General features: G+C 34.6%; 1 protein-coding gene across 1 annotated transcript; it reads right to left on the bottom strand.

Moving 5' to 3' along the window:
• Window positions 1–8,197: 8,197 nt before the first annotated feature.
• On the bottom strand, window positions 8,198–15,362 carry LOC141660821 (uncharacterized). Its single transcript, XM_074467807.1, has 3 exons — window positions 14,719–15,362; window positions 9,051–9,318; window positions 8,198–8,950 (listed from the first exon to the last, which is right to left on the bottom strand). Exons 1-3 carry the CDS (start codon window positions 15,360–15,362, stop codon window positions 8,198–8,200), a joined length of 1,665 nt encoding a protein of 554 aa, XP_074323908.1.
• Between the last annotated feature and the right edge of the window lie 334 nt (window positions 15,363–15,696).

The following is a 15,696-nucleotide window of genomic DNA, read 5'->3' as shown; positions in this document are numbered from 1 at the left end:
TTTTATACTTTCTGAATGTTTATAATTTTAGAACACGATCATTTACTGACTGAATCGATTTTATTCCAAAAATTTATTAGCACAGACATATATTGATTTTGATTAGTCTCTATACCAAATACCTATATGAAGTTAACTTTGCATAGATTTTAAGCCTTCGATTGAAATATTCACATAAAGAGGAGCTAGGAAATGTTTAAGCTTGTGTAGTAGGGTTGACCATATACACTGGTCTCCTTATTGACTATCCTAGACCCAGTTTATGTTATCTGGCTTATGAACCGCAAAAAGATACTTAAAAATGATATTTTTTCTAGGAAACTCTGATCACATTCCAAAATTAAAATTTTTTTTAGTTAAACCTCACCTCCTTGAAGCTAGATATCAGTTTTTAGAAGTACCTGGTCTTTAGTATTGTTCCTTGGAGCTTAGCACACTCACATCTTTCAGATCCTATATATTATCGTCTGCTTGATCTTGTATATCTTGACTAGTGCCTTCTCAAATCTCCTCTTACATGATAAGTGCACATTTTTATTTCTTGCCATCTTGTCGATTAGATTTTTAGCTATGTGTTTCGCAGACATACCTGCAAAAGCTGGATTCTCTAGAATACTCAGCCACCTTTTAGTGTACGGTCGTTTGCTGTAATGTGTGGTTTAGTGGAGGCATTGCCTCACCTCAGCTTCCTTGAAAGGATGTCATTCGTTTCTTTAAGAATGCAAGCTTAGCTGATGATGTAGCTTACGGTCTCCTCTCCATATGGTTTTGTATTCATCTTCTTTTCCTTTTGGCTCCATCTCTACGCTGATATCCATGATCATTTCCGTTGTACTTCACCTTTTAGGTTTTTATTTCACTGTTTACGAATGAGAGAAAGCATGGTATGGAAGCTACCTTGGAAGCTGTTCAGTTGATCGTGGCACTTTTGTAAGAGAATGATTTTACACTGAACCTGATTTAGTTGAAGTGTGGACATTTCTGTCATAGTTCTAGTAGTTCATAATTTCCAGCAAATCATTTCTATCTGTTGATCCTTATAGATGTTCTCAGTTTGTCCTGATCCTGCAATTTGAACCCAATTTACCGTTCTTTTCATTGTATGTAGCATCATTTTTTTCACGTACCACATGGATCTCAATCTAACGTGATGTGAGTCATCAGCAACCTCATCTTGCTTGTCTAGATTTTGGTGCGAGTAAAATACAAGCAACGTTAAATTTTTAGATAGGTTTTCTAAGATTTTTTTAAATTGTTACTGCAGTTAGAATATTGTTACTACAGTTAGAATTCAGTACGAATGACAAAACTTTAATGGTAATAACATTTTGAGAGATATGCCCACAAATTAATCTGTTTCAGGCAGAAATACTTTTTTTAAAAAAGGTTTTTTTTGTCATTGACTTTTGTATAGAAATACAATAATTGATCAGACAAGTTTATCATATAATCGAAAGGTGCTTCCTTAAATTGTCTCATGATATTTAGACAATGAGAGAAGATAAATAAGATAAGTCTTTTCATCATGTTATCTTTTTATATTATTCTTAATAAAAGTTAAAAAATAGAATTAACAAAATAAAAATCTAATCAAAGGTATCCCTTGATTGATATATTATTTTAAGTATTATTATTAGTCCTCAATTTAATCTAAAAATTCTAAAAGCATACATCATTAAAACAGAAAATTTAATATACACCAACTTATAATATTTGGACAACCATATAACAACTTGAACATATTGGACAAGAACCTTTAAAGGCACGAAAAGTCAAATCTCACGATTATTTTAATCATTTTTGTTTCTAAAATTAATGTACACGATTATAACATATAAATAAAATAAAATAAAGATAAATTAAATTAATATTTTGAATATAACAAACTACAATTTGAAAATGTAAAGAAGTTATTAAAAAAAATCCTAATTTAATAACTTGTACTACAGACCAAAACTAACATGGGCAAAGTTTAAATAATTAAAACTCAAAAACTAATACATGCATGTCAAAAAGCATCTATTACAATAAAAATGAAAAATTTTCAATTCAACATGTACACCATTAAATTCAACCGTTTTCTGTTGGTCTTGTTCATTTTTATATATTTGAAGTTATAATGAAGAGATTGTCCTTCTACTAGTAAAAAATGTTACAAATTTTCGTTATATAGCTGATTATCGTATGTGGTAGTTCCGGTGAATATCCTATTTGTACATTTAGAATTGATATGCAATACCGTAACCCAAATTTAGGTGCAGGGTTTACTAAAAAGGTATTCACAAAACAAATAAACCAATCAAAGACATTGTTTCGAAAAGAGGTGTGTATCACCAAGAAAACTACTTTCGAATAAATACATATCCTTATACAGATTAATATAATTTCTTTAACAGCATTTTCACACTGTTGATTATTGTGTTGTGCAATATAGCTCACACTTGTTTTGTTAAAATGTCATAACACAACAGTTAACCAAGATGACGATCAGAAAGCTAACAGCCCAGAAGCGTGTAAAAAATTGACAGTTTTCCCGTAGGTTGTTAGGGGCAGTGCCACAGGTAGCACATATGAGCGGGTTCTATTTTTGGTTTGGCTCATATATAAGTATTACTTATGTAAGATATTTATGAAAAAACTTTTATTCGGTCGCCGATCTAACCTTAAATAAAGGTTACATCCGTGGCAAAATTTAATTAATTTTGGTTTGTAATAACCATTAATTTGTGGATTTAAGAACTTTAATAATGTATTGTTTCGTTTTCAAAACAATAACATGTGTGTGTGTAATAGTAAGTGTGTGATCGTAAATGTGTGAGTATTTATATTGTTGTTCAAGATAATTGTTAAAACAAGATTTAAGACGGTATAGCCTTCTAAATCCCTGACCCCCGGATTTGGGGGCATCACAAAGATTGTAGAGAGGGGATTTAGGGAAGATGAGCTTGTAGAGAGCTCTGTTAGATGTTCACCATCGAGAGCTATTGTTTATAGTATTTTCCAGTCGAATTCGTGTTCTTCAGACGAGAGAGTCCAAAGTTGTTATAGTGATTTTTGATTTAGTGAATTATGTTTTCGGATATGTATGTTTTTTATTTTATGATTTATTTTTAGATTTTAATATATGGATTTGTATGTTTTGGGGGCTAAAGTTGAAAAGAAGAGGATAGTTGAAAAAAATTTAAGTCAACAAATAGAGGATTTTAAGAGGGAATGAATAATTTGGGTAAGGGGAAAAGAGGAGAATGCGGGTTGTGTTTTTTTTTAAAATATACTTATAACATCGGTTGTGCAAAAAAAAAAACTGACGTCTAATAAGACACCGGTTATGTCCAAACCGATGTAATAAACATTTTTTATATCGGTGAAAACTCCGATCGATGTCTAAATTTTGAAGTCTACTCTACTTTTTTTAGCAGTGAAAGGAAAACGTCAATAGACGTCGGTTATACACTGATGTGAAAAATGCAAAAAATCGATGTATTCGTGGGTGTAGTAAAAGGTCCCTGTTTTTCACATCGGTCAGGGACCGATGTTTTAGATCAGATTTCACATCATTTCTGGATTAATAAGTGATGTCTAATATCTCATAATTCTACAATATCTATCACATTTCTTTTCAATTTGGCAGAATGTGATTTTCTGGTCAGTTTGAACATATGAACCACAAGCTTAGTAGAGTTATATACATCGGTTTTATGGTAAAAAATGATGTCTAAAATACCTGCTAACATCAGTTTTTAGTTAAGAAGCGATGTCTATAGCGGTGTACAACAACGTTTCTAGTTTTGAAAATGATGTACTTGACCCTGTGTAACATCAGTTTTTGACTGATGTATAAACCTTCTTAGTCACATGCAACCTAAATATCGCATTTCACATCGGTTATTAGCTGATGTGCTAACTTCTTATTACATCAGTTTATTTTCCAATTCTGATGTATGATACTAATACAAACCGCAGTTCTATTTCTAAAATCGATGTCTTAGCTCAGTTTTAACATCAGTTTTATTAAAATTTTGTGATGTATAATATTTCAGTAAAGTTAGCCCAAAAATGTACCAAAATCCCAAATTTTTAAATTTTACCAAACAAACAAAGCTACTGATAGCTATATCAAACAAAGATTTACCAAAGACAATGCACCATATGTAAACCAAAACTACTGATAAAATATATACCATAAATCTTATATCTCCTTGATTACAATTACCGTACCAAAGTTCACAAGCTAGTTAGCTAGATAAAAAACTGCCCAACTACTTATATATACCAAAGTTCATGGTATGAACCAACTCCGTCCATCCACATTCATCATAAACCTGCCAACTAGTCAAAACCCAACTAAACAATACATCCGGGCCCTAATATCATGTTCACGGTACACATAACAAAATATATAGTAGAACAAAAAAAGGTCCACAACTGCTAGTCGGCGATTACACAAATCCCTGGATATGATCAAGAGTCTCAAAGCGGACGACATCAAGCTCCTCTGTTGTGTAGCTCTTCCGAGACTTGGGACTCCACTGTGAATATTACAAAAATTATAAATAAAATCACAGATTTAACGTAAGCGGTATGAAGTTAGAAAATTATTAAATTGCACAAATTTAAGAAAGTACACACCTTGCTTATGAATTTATGTTCCTTATCTTCAATTATCTCTTTCATGTAACGCATTACAACATACCCACATTCATGCCCACCGGGCTGTTTAGGGCATCCCTATTTCATTCATAATGGTTGATTATAAATGTGTAACCAAATTAAAGTAAACAATAAACTACCAAATTAACTGTACTTACAATAAGATTTTTGACTTTAGGATTTTTGTTTACACGTCCGGTCTGAGCATTATAAGATCTGACAACTATGTTCAAGAGAATTAGCATGTGTATGAAACCCGACAAACCAAATATATATACATATATATATATAATCAGTTTACAATTTTCATATACCTTACTAATGCATTTTCGAGTTCTGGAAACTTGTTCGAATGACTCAATGGATTTAGAATATAAATTTCTGATTCCCAAATCAATGTCAAAATCCAATGATAGTTGTTTTATTATAAATTAAGCAAAGTTAGATTTAAAACAAATTATAAACAGAGCTACCACAAACATTAGTTTCGTCTATAAAAATTTGACTTACTTTTCATTATGAGGAATGAATAAGATTACAGAAGGTGCATCAATCAGCCTTCTAACAACATAATCTTCAAACTCTTGATTCAGTTTGTATGTTGCTCCAGGATCAGCAAATGCAAATATTTGTGTATTCTCAACTTGAACCACGGTAGTATACAAATACCTACAATTAAATATAAATATTTTGTAAATATTCATATGCAAATATGTGGAATGTGACATAAATTAAATTTTAAAAACAAGGGGAAAAAACTTGCTCCATATAACTTGCTATAACAACCTGGCCAATCATTCCAAACTCTAACAAAGCAATCACATTCTCATGCAATAGAAATATGGTTTTTACCATTCCGAACACAACAACATCACATGGAATCTGTATGGAATCTCATTTTTCTTTCATAAAGGTTATTGCATGTTTATACAACACCGTAAAGCGACGCGGCACATTTTTATTGAGCTTCACATTCTGCCACATTTCATGCATTCTATGAAGCTCTTTTTGTGCATCCTTCGGTGACTCAAATTCAATTTTTTTTTCTGAAAATGAACAGTAAAAAACATGGATATAAATACCAATCCTTCTATGCAACTATGAACAATAAAAACATGGCTAAATATCTTAGCTATTATGGGGTGAAGGTGATCAAGTCCCAAGGCCACGCTAAATAAGATCCAACCGCTTGGCAGACCGTCTCTAGTTCACCAACTATGGGCACCAAAACAGAGGCATCTCCCTGGATGAGTACTCCATCCACCGAGACGCGAACATGTCCCGGTTGTAGAGGGCCTCCGTGCACCGACATTCTTGCATCTCCTTCAGGTACAACCCTACCAAAGGCCACCTTATTCTCAATTGTACCAACTGAAAGCTCACATTTTCTTGGACCCTGCATATATAATCAAAGGTGGGACAAATTGTAAGTTTCTCATCACAAACATATCCAAATCAAGGTCATTTTATAAATGTGTGTACACAATTGTTTTAACTTGTTTCCAGGCGGAGAAGAGGGCGTACAGGATTAAAAGCAATACAACATTCATCATCCTCATTGTTGACCATGAATTCATCAAGTTGTTCTACTCCACAACATGCTTTATCAGATGGATTTGGTGAATTAAGATTGGTTTCCTGTATCATGGCTTTCAGCTGATCAATCTGTGACGCAAAATTAGCCTTTGTTTTTTGAAGCACTTCCTTCATTTTTTAAAGTTCTTCCTTCATCGCTCGATCACTGGCCACCAATTCAGCTTTGGAAAATCGCGTCTTATTCTATTTTGGCATGTTGAAGAATCTTGATGGACTTATAAAGCTTCCAACTCCCCTAAACCTGCCTGAATGCTCAGGTGTTTGCAATGCAGTAGTTAGCACATCATTACTTCCGCAAGGTACAAATTCACTTTTACGCTTCTTTTCGAGTAAATCATCATGTGAACAAACTTCAAATTAAGGAGTAAACCTATTAATATAAGTCATCCTGAAATAATTATGCAAAAAAAATAAATATTACAATTCTATCATATATGGCAGCAAGGTCTTCATCAATCTTTTCATCTTCTGTCATACGACCAATTTTCCATAAAATTGCCCGATCAGGGTCTTCTTCGGGATCCATCCGTCCCGCCTCAACCTATTCAAAATTAATATCAAGCGAACATCTAGAAAAGATCAAAACAATTAGAAAATTACAAGAGTAGGGATAAAGTCTTACTTCTTCTTCTTGCACACCCACATATCCTTTTCTAGACATCCCGTGGGGATATTTTCACTGATTCACTCTCTCACTTTGCTCTTTATTTTTTTCCTGGACATCAAACACTTATTTACATAATTTTGTCTTAACAATTAACAAATCAAAAATTTGTTCATTCCGTAAAATGCATACCTGCCATTCATCTGCGATCCTTGTTGCAACAAATCGTTTCCAGGCCTTCTTACCAACATATGCATATTTTTTCGGGGGCTTCGCGAGCTTCTTATTTTGTCTAATATAGGGCCTCACATAGTCAGAGGTTAATGTAGACTTAAATTGTCTCCACTTAGCACTCGCGGACATCAAAATTAAGCCATCACTTTCATCAACCACTTTGAACGTATCCTGAAGAAAATACAGAAAAATAAAAATTATTCTACTAGACCCACCATTATTAAATTATCATGCTATAATGCAAAAGAAAAATAATATTTTATTGTACCTTAATATCACTCCTTATTTTTGCTTTCAAATCTGCATCCACTTTTGGCCAAGACGGGATATCGATCGGTACCATAGTCCTAGCTAGCATGCCTATATACGATTGCAAGGTACTTTGAGTATCTCCAACAGGAACACCAACATGATTGTACCAGACTTTAAACTTCTTACCTTGCGCTTTCTTCATCACAACTTTGTGCATAACACAAACACCCCGCGCTGCTCTGATTCTCATTTTTGTAGATTCTGTACTGGTAACTGTGCCTTGAGGAAGATCTGAGTCTGCTGGTGGGGGATCTGCAGCTTGTGTAGAGTTTCTAGAGTTTTCAACGTCACATTTCAATGCTTCCACCTCCACCTGCATCTCATCTTCATTTTTTCTGCTTTCAGGGGGTAAGTCTGCAGCTTCCGCAGCTTGTGTAGCTTTCGCAGCTTGTGTAGCTTTCACAGCTTATGCTTTGTTTTTTTTGCCTCTTTGCCACCATTTTTTATGCAAATTCCTGCATATACATATATCAATAAGAGTACAAATGTCACAATAAAGAGTGTGAACAACATTCAAATGTGAAAATGTGAACAATAATAAGAGTAAATTTGTAAGAATAACATTAATCCTAAAAATGTGAAAATGTGAACAATAATAAGAGTAAATTGGTAACAAGAGTGTAAACTGTTGTATGAGTACATAAGAATTAAATTTGATATTAGAACCAGTTAAAAGCATTAATCCTTAAAAATGTGAACATGTCCGGGAAGCTAATACAAATAATAACAAAATTCTAATTTAATTACACACTAGACATTCAGTACTGGGATGACACAAAATACAAACTTAAATTCAACGTGTCACTTTTTAATCCAAATTCCCTCAATATTTTCTCTTTGATTTCCAAGACTAGGATCATCATCACCATCAGGAGTAACATCAATTGGGGGGATTTTGGAGCAGAATGAAGGATTTTCCATTACTGTGTCTCCTAAATCATCATCATTAAACACCTCGTGATAGTCTCGAGATGAAGAAGTTAATACAACTGACCAGATGGGATCAGCTGGATCCTGAACATAGAAAACTTGCTTGACATGGTCAATGGAGATATATTTATCATTCTTGTGGCCTTGTCGACTAAGGTCCACAACTGTAAAGCCGATATCATCGACCTTCACGCCTTTATCACTATATGCCCATTTACACAAAAACAATGGCGCCTTGAATGCATGATAGTCAAACTCCCATATTTCTTCAATTACGCCATAAAATGTCATTTCAGACTCCACGGGATTTAGATCCTTGGCACTAGAGACTTGGACAGCCTTAGCAATTAGAGAGACACCGCTATTTTGAACAACCCTTGCATCATCTCTATCTTTTGTGAAGTAGCGGACGCCATTAACTAGAAAACCTTCATAAGTCAAAATAGAAAATGATGGTTTGCCTACCAGCCATCGTATCGTTTGTGAAACACTTTCTTTATCATCAATAATTTTGCTAACCTTTCTTCCAAACCAATCAACAAATAGCCGATTGTGTTCTCCAATCAGCCACTGAACTGTCTTTTTTTCCCTCGATATATTTCTTCCAGATTTTCCTTTTGCATCCTTCAAAAATGCATACATATTAAATTACTAACTACAACTAAAGCTTGACAAAAATAATTGACAGGAAAAATAGACTAACTTACATAATATACGGATACACTTCAGCGTTGTTTTGCTGAACATGTAAATGCGCCTCATCATGTTCTTTTTCTTCCACTGACTTCATTGTTGCGGCGGATAATGGACCAGAGAGGTTGTATTGCTTCTTTGAAAGACCAGCAGTTCTAAAACTCTGTAGAATAAACTCCGAACAGAATTCCATTGATTCTTCTCCTAGATAACTCTCGGCCATACAACCTTCCGGATAATAACGGCTCCTTACATAACTTTTCAACACTTTATCGAAGCGTTCAAAAGGATACATCCACCTATAAAAAATAGGTCCACACAGTCGCAATTCTCTAACCAAGTGGATTGTGAGATGTATCATAACATCGAAGAACGACAGAGAAAATATCTTTTCCAGTTCACACAAGGTCAACACTACATATGATTGCATGTTATCCAACTTCGATACATCTATAACTTTGTTGCACAAAGAGTTGAAAAAGAAACACAATCTTATAATGCTAACCCTTACATTTTTTGGAAGAATAGAACGAATTAAAATCAGAAGTAGCTGTTGAAGAAGTATATGACAGTCATGGGACTTGAGCCCTAACAACTTCAAATCTGCCATAGACACACAATTTCTGATGTTCAACGAATGTCCATATGGAAGTTTCATAGACGTGAGTGATGATAACATTTTCTTCTTTTCTTCCTTTGAAAGAGTATAAGCCGCAATGGGCATGTAACGATTGGGAATTTCGCTACGTAATTAAGAGAATAAAGTATAATTTTGTGATGTAATTATAATTTATGTGATTTAATAAAGGGATTAAATGATTTTGTTGGTTAATTATCCTTATTGTATATAAGTAACTGGGAATGTAAAATGATGTGTTCCAGTTTGATGAGTCAGCTTAGGAGATAAGCTGTGTTGACGGGCCGTTAGGTAGAACAGAACTCGTCCTAAAAAGGGATTAAAGTGCTTAAATGAGAACTATGTGTTGTTATGTGAAATATAATGTTTACATAAGTATTATATTCAAGTAACGTGTCGGTTGGTAAAGATAATTGATCGTGAAGCGTAATTGAAATGCTTAGCGTCGGGCCGTCAAGCAGAACGCAACCCGTTACGCGAAAAGGGGAATGATAATAATAAAGGGAAATTTTGTGATCAGATATGAGTTGTGATGTGTGAATATATGTGTTTGCTTGTCTTTATGCATGACTACGTGATCTGTTAATTTTTAAAATGATTAAGGGATTTATTTGATTTAAAATGAGGTTTATTGAACCTTTATACATTTTTATAAAATTATTCGAATAAGGTCAAGGCGTGAAATTTGTTTTTTTGTCTTCAAAATAGTCCTAGAGACTTTCTAAAAATGATAGACGGATTTATTTCGTGATCAGTGCATTTTAAAATGATTTTATGGAGTTAAAATGCTATTTTCAGCAAAATCTTGTAAAATCCGTATCCAATCAACCGTTCGCTCAAAAATTATTTTAAAAATATGGCTGAAAAGCTAATTTTGAGATCCGAAGAAAGAAATTGGGGATTCGGCAAGAATCTCATTTTTTGGTATGATAATTGCTCGCGAACCTACCCTCACGGCTCTAGAATTATTATTCGTTTCATTCCCATCTTTTATGAGAGAGTTACTTCTTGATTAAATTCATTTTTAGATTGAAAATAAAAGAAAAGAGAAAAGAAAAATTAAAGTATGGTATAATGACCATACTACCCTTTCCAAACTAATATATATACTCCCTCCCCTCCCCCTTTATTTTCTTTCACCCGGCCTCACTCTCTCTCTTCTCTCACTTTCTCTCATCTCTCTCTCATCTCTCTCTCTTCTCTCTCTCTCTCTCTCTCTCTCTCTCTCTCTCTCTCTCTCTCTCTCTCTCTCTCTCTCTCTCTCTCTCTCTCTCTCTCTCTCTCTCTCTCTCTCTCTCTCTCTCTCTCTCTCTCTCTCTCTCTCTCTTCTCTCGGTACAATCCTCTTCTCTCCTTGATTTCTATGGATTCATCCATGAAACTTCATGCTCATTCTATATGTATACTTTAGATCAATTGCATGTATGTATTTGTGCTTGTATGCGAGTGTGTGTATGTGCGATGGGCTCGGTTTTGAGCCGAGTGTTAAGTCTTTGTTTCCTTCGAATGATTGTTTGCAATTTTTAAAATTTTTTGTAGATTGAGCCTTGCATGCGTGTGTTGCTGTGATAATTGGAGGTTTTAAGGTTGGAAACCCCCGAATGGGGGCACCACCGTGAAACCACCACCACCGGTGATGAACTCCGGTGAACCGGTGGTGAGTGATGATATAATAACTGAGCTCTCGTATTCATAAACTTATTTTCGATGTTTGCATGTGATTTTTAGTTGAAAACCGAATGGAATTTTGATTTCAAAAGTTAATAAGTTGATTCTTGTTGATTTAAATGGTTGTGAATGTTTGTTCTTGGATAATATTGAGAAATTAGATTAGTTCATGGTTCAAAGAATCGAATTAAAAGTTGCATGTGTTGTTTTGCTTGAAAGCCGAGTGGTTCTTGATCATTAAGTTGATTTTGATGATGTAAATGGTTTATTGTTGATTGATTGTAGAGATTTTTGAATAAATAGATTGAGTTATGGTTTAAGAATCCCAAAAGATGCATGCATGTCTTGATTATTGGAAATTTCGAGTGTTCTTGCTTGTTCTTAAGGAATTAAGTTGATTTATGTTTTTAAATGGACTGTAGATGTAATTTCGACTTGGATTTGAACGAAATAGTAAACGCATGTCAAGATAGAGCTATGTATGTAAGTGTTTAGGTTAAAGATGATTTAAAAGAATGAGTGGTAACTTGATCTCAAGTTTATATGCAATTTTGGTGCTTGTATGTTAATGTTTAATTCTTGGGTTGTATTTTGTGGTTATAGCCGAATGAATTATAGGTATAAAAGTGATTGATTTGATTCCATTACCTTGCTAAGTGATTGCATGTGAAATTTCTAAGTGATATGTGATTTATTTGTTTGTTTTGGTTCGAATTAAATGATGAAAAAGGAAGGATTGAGTCGTCTTGATATCATGTTATATAAGTGATATGATAACTCAAGTATAGAGTTTGAAATACAAGGATTAAATTCTATATGTCGTATTTATATCGTAATGCGTAATTCGAAGTCTATTTGGTTAAACTATACGGGCTTTGGTATATACGTGTTGTGTGTTTATAATTGAGTATATATACTCTTAGGGTATTACGATAAAGGAAATTGTTAAGTGTTTTGGGAACGTCGAGTGTGAATCTATAAGGTTTTGATTTTTGGATTGTAGATTCGGAGCGTCGGGGCATTCATGCTATGAAAGGGAAAAGTGTACTAGGTGGCAGTAGTTCAACCTTTGTGAAACAGGAAAGCGAATTCAGGCAAGTAACTCTACTTGTGTAAATTGTTATAGAGAGGATATTTTTCATGCCATGATAGAGTATAGAACTTTTATAGCGTTTGTACACCTATTATTGATTCTTGAGATACCCTGTAATTGTCCTTGTGAACCTGTTATTGATAAGATCATTGTTCAAACCTTTTAGTAACCTTTTCTTATCCCGATTACTTGTTAATACCTTAAACTTTTGTAAACCCTATAAGAACCTTTATGGACCCCTTGCGTGATAATCCTTTATTCCTTTGTGATCTTATCTATAATGATCCTTGAAACCGTTTTGCTTCCCTGAACAGTATACCTTGTAATCATTTGATCAAAATCCCTAGAATTGAACTTTGCTTATCTTTAATTTATTCACTTTCTTTGAATTCTTGAAATTGAATTTAAGAATGAGTTTTGACTTGAAAGAGTCTGAATGATTTCATATTCTCGGTAATGATAAAATAAATTCAGTAAAACCTTTATTTTCCAACACAAGGTTTTTTAAATGAATTCCTGATGGATTGGATTTGAGACGTAAGAGACTAGTGGGACTAGTCCAGTCATATAAGAGGCTAGCGGGGCTAGTCCGATTTGAGGCTGAAATTATGCCATAGGTACCTTAAAGACCAGATGGAGGTCGGTACGGGCTGATCACCCGCATTATTATTTATGAAAGTTAAAGTAGTTCAATCAAGGGTTCCATAATTATTTAAAGAGGAATTGAATTCCTTATTCAGTAATTGATTATTTGAAAATGAAATGGCTTACAATGTTTTGAAAAGAATTGATTGTGATATTGATTACATACAGCTTGTGAACCCTGATTTTGATTCTGATAATATTATCAATCATATAATTGATTCCCAATGATGAATAGATTCTCGCTTTCCATTTGAAAGATCATTTGAGATCCTGTTAATGATTTGTGATGAATGTCGGCTTTCACCCTATCTTGAGCTTTGTTTCCTGAAAGCCCAAAGGCTTTCTTCATAACCCTTTCATAGTCCAAAGATAGAAATCTGCCACCTAGAGATGTTAAAGTAGAATTCCCTGAAAACAGTAATGATATATTATGGATTGTATATCGTAGAACTGTTATTTAGTTACTTGCTGAGTTTTATACTCACGTGTTTTGCTTTTATCTAACCATGGCAGTTAAGCAAGAGGATGGCCAGGCTTAGGCGCACTACTCGTAAGAGCGTACCTGATGGTCCCTACCGTGTTGAGGGCTTCCAGATGCCAGAGCAGGTAGTACATGTTATGTGTGAGCAAGCGCTTAGCCAGAAAGTTGTAAAGATACAATGGGTTATCTGTCCGTTTTAAGTCGGGATCGATTATGTAAACTTGGTTATATTTTGGGCTGTAATTTATATATAATGGTTGGTAGTTGTAATCTTGTCTCAAACTTTATCCTGTTAGATCCTGTTAGTAGTTAATCAGGGTTTATGCTTATTTATTCATAGTTTAATGGTGTGTGTGGGTCCTCATTTCCTAACCCCGAGATTGAGGGCGTCACAAGGCAGGTAAGTTCTTTTTTCTCCTACTCTTTGTGGAGCCAAGTCTTTCCTCGCACCCATTACAACCATATCATTATGGGATGCTTCACTATCTTTGGACTTATGTTTCATATTTAGCAAAGTCCCAATCAGATTATCACACACGTTCTTTTCAACATACATCACATCGAGACAGTGACGAACATGATGATATTTCCAATATTCTAACTCAAAAAATATTGATTTTTTCTTCCAAGGACAATCCATCTTCTTCGACTTCTTTACTTCATTTCCAAAAATACAATTAATTTGATCCTGTCACATCAATACCTCTTCTCCACTAAGGAGATGACGTGGTTGTCCCAAGTCTTGTTCACCATTAAAAGCTACCTTATTCCTTCTATAAGGGTGATGTCGAGGCAAATATCGACGATGCCCTTGAAAGGACATTTTCTGGATATGAGGTAGATATTTTGCTACGGTATCGTCATTACATACTGGACAACACATGTAACCCTTATTGACACAACCCGACAAATTTCCGTATGCCGAAAAGTCATTTATGGTTCACATCAATATTGCCTTCAAAGTGAAATGTGATTTAGTGTACGCATCGTACACATTTGGTTCACCCTCTTCCCAAGGTTTTTCAAATCACCAATAAATGGTTATAGAAATACGTCAATGTTATTACCTGGTTCATGCGGACCAGAGACCAAAACTGTTAGCATCATAAACTTCCTCTTTATGCATAACCATGGAGGAATATTGTACGTAGTAGTACTAATGGCCAGCAAGAATACCTATTGGTTAAGCCGTTATTATGAGGGTTTATACCATCGGCCGCCAAAGTTAAGCGGATGTTTCGTGCCTCACTATTAAAGTATGGCCACTTGTAATCAATATTTCTCCATGAAGGGGAGTCAGATGGATGGCGCATCATCCCATCTTCAACTCTTTGCTCAGCATGCCAAGTGAGTAGTTTAGCGGTGGAAGGAGACTTAAACATTCTCTTAAATCTGGGAATGATTAGGAAGTACCACATTACTTTGGCAGGTATGTTATTTCTAGGTTTACCATCCTTCCCCATCTTCCAACGAGATACCCGACACTTGGGGCACTTGGAAGCATCGACATTTATACCCCTATACATAATGCATTCATTCGGACAAGCATGGATTTTTTTATACTCGAGACCTAAATTAAAAAGGGTTTTCTTTGCTTCATAAGCATTGACCGGCAAGACATGATCTGTAGGAAGTAAGGACCCAACAGAAGAGAGTAATTCGGTAAAGGAATTATCGCTAACACCAAATCTCGCTTTCCAGTTATGCAGTTTTAGCATTGAATCTAATTTGGTGCAATCATTACCCCTATATAGAGGTTGTTCAGCATCCTCAACAAACCTCTTAAACTCGTAGGTTTCTTTATCGTAATCATCACCCATTTATTATTATACGCTTCTTCAAAAATATTAGGCATTTCTGATGCAACATCGGGAATATGCTCTTCCGAAGAAGTGGAAGCGGAAGAAGCGGGAGATGTACTATGAACATATGACCTAGTAGCATTATTCTCCCCGTGCCAAATCCAATCAATGTACCCCAGAATAAATCCTTTCTCGTACAAATAACCCCTAATTATTTTCACCAATTGTTTTTTTGAAATTAACGCAGCGTGCACATATTCTAATGGACAAGGTATTTGCTTAGGATCTTTAAAATTTTGTTTGGCGTACATTAAGAACTTTTCGACCCCAACTTCATATTCTAATATGTCCC

This window comes from Apium graveolens, chromosome 5 (genome assembly GCF_009905375.1).
Source record: "Apium graveolens cultivar Ventura chromosome 5, ASM990537v1, whole genome shotgun sequence".
NCBI classification, from domain to species: domain Eukaryota; kingdom Viridiplantae; phylum Streptophyta; class Magnoliopsida; order Apiales; family Apiaceae; genus Apium; species Apium graveolens.
Note: the sequence above shows the minus strand (reverse complement) of the source record. Positions and strands in the feature narration are given on the sequence as shown.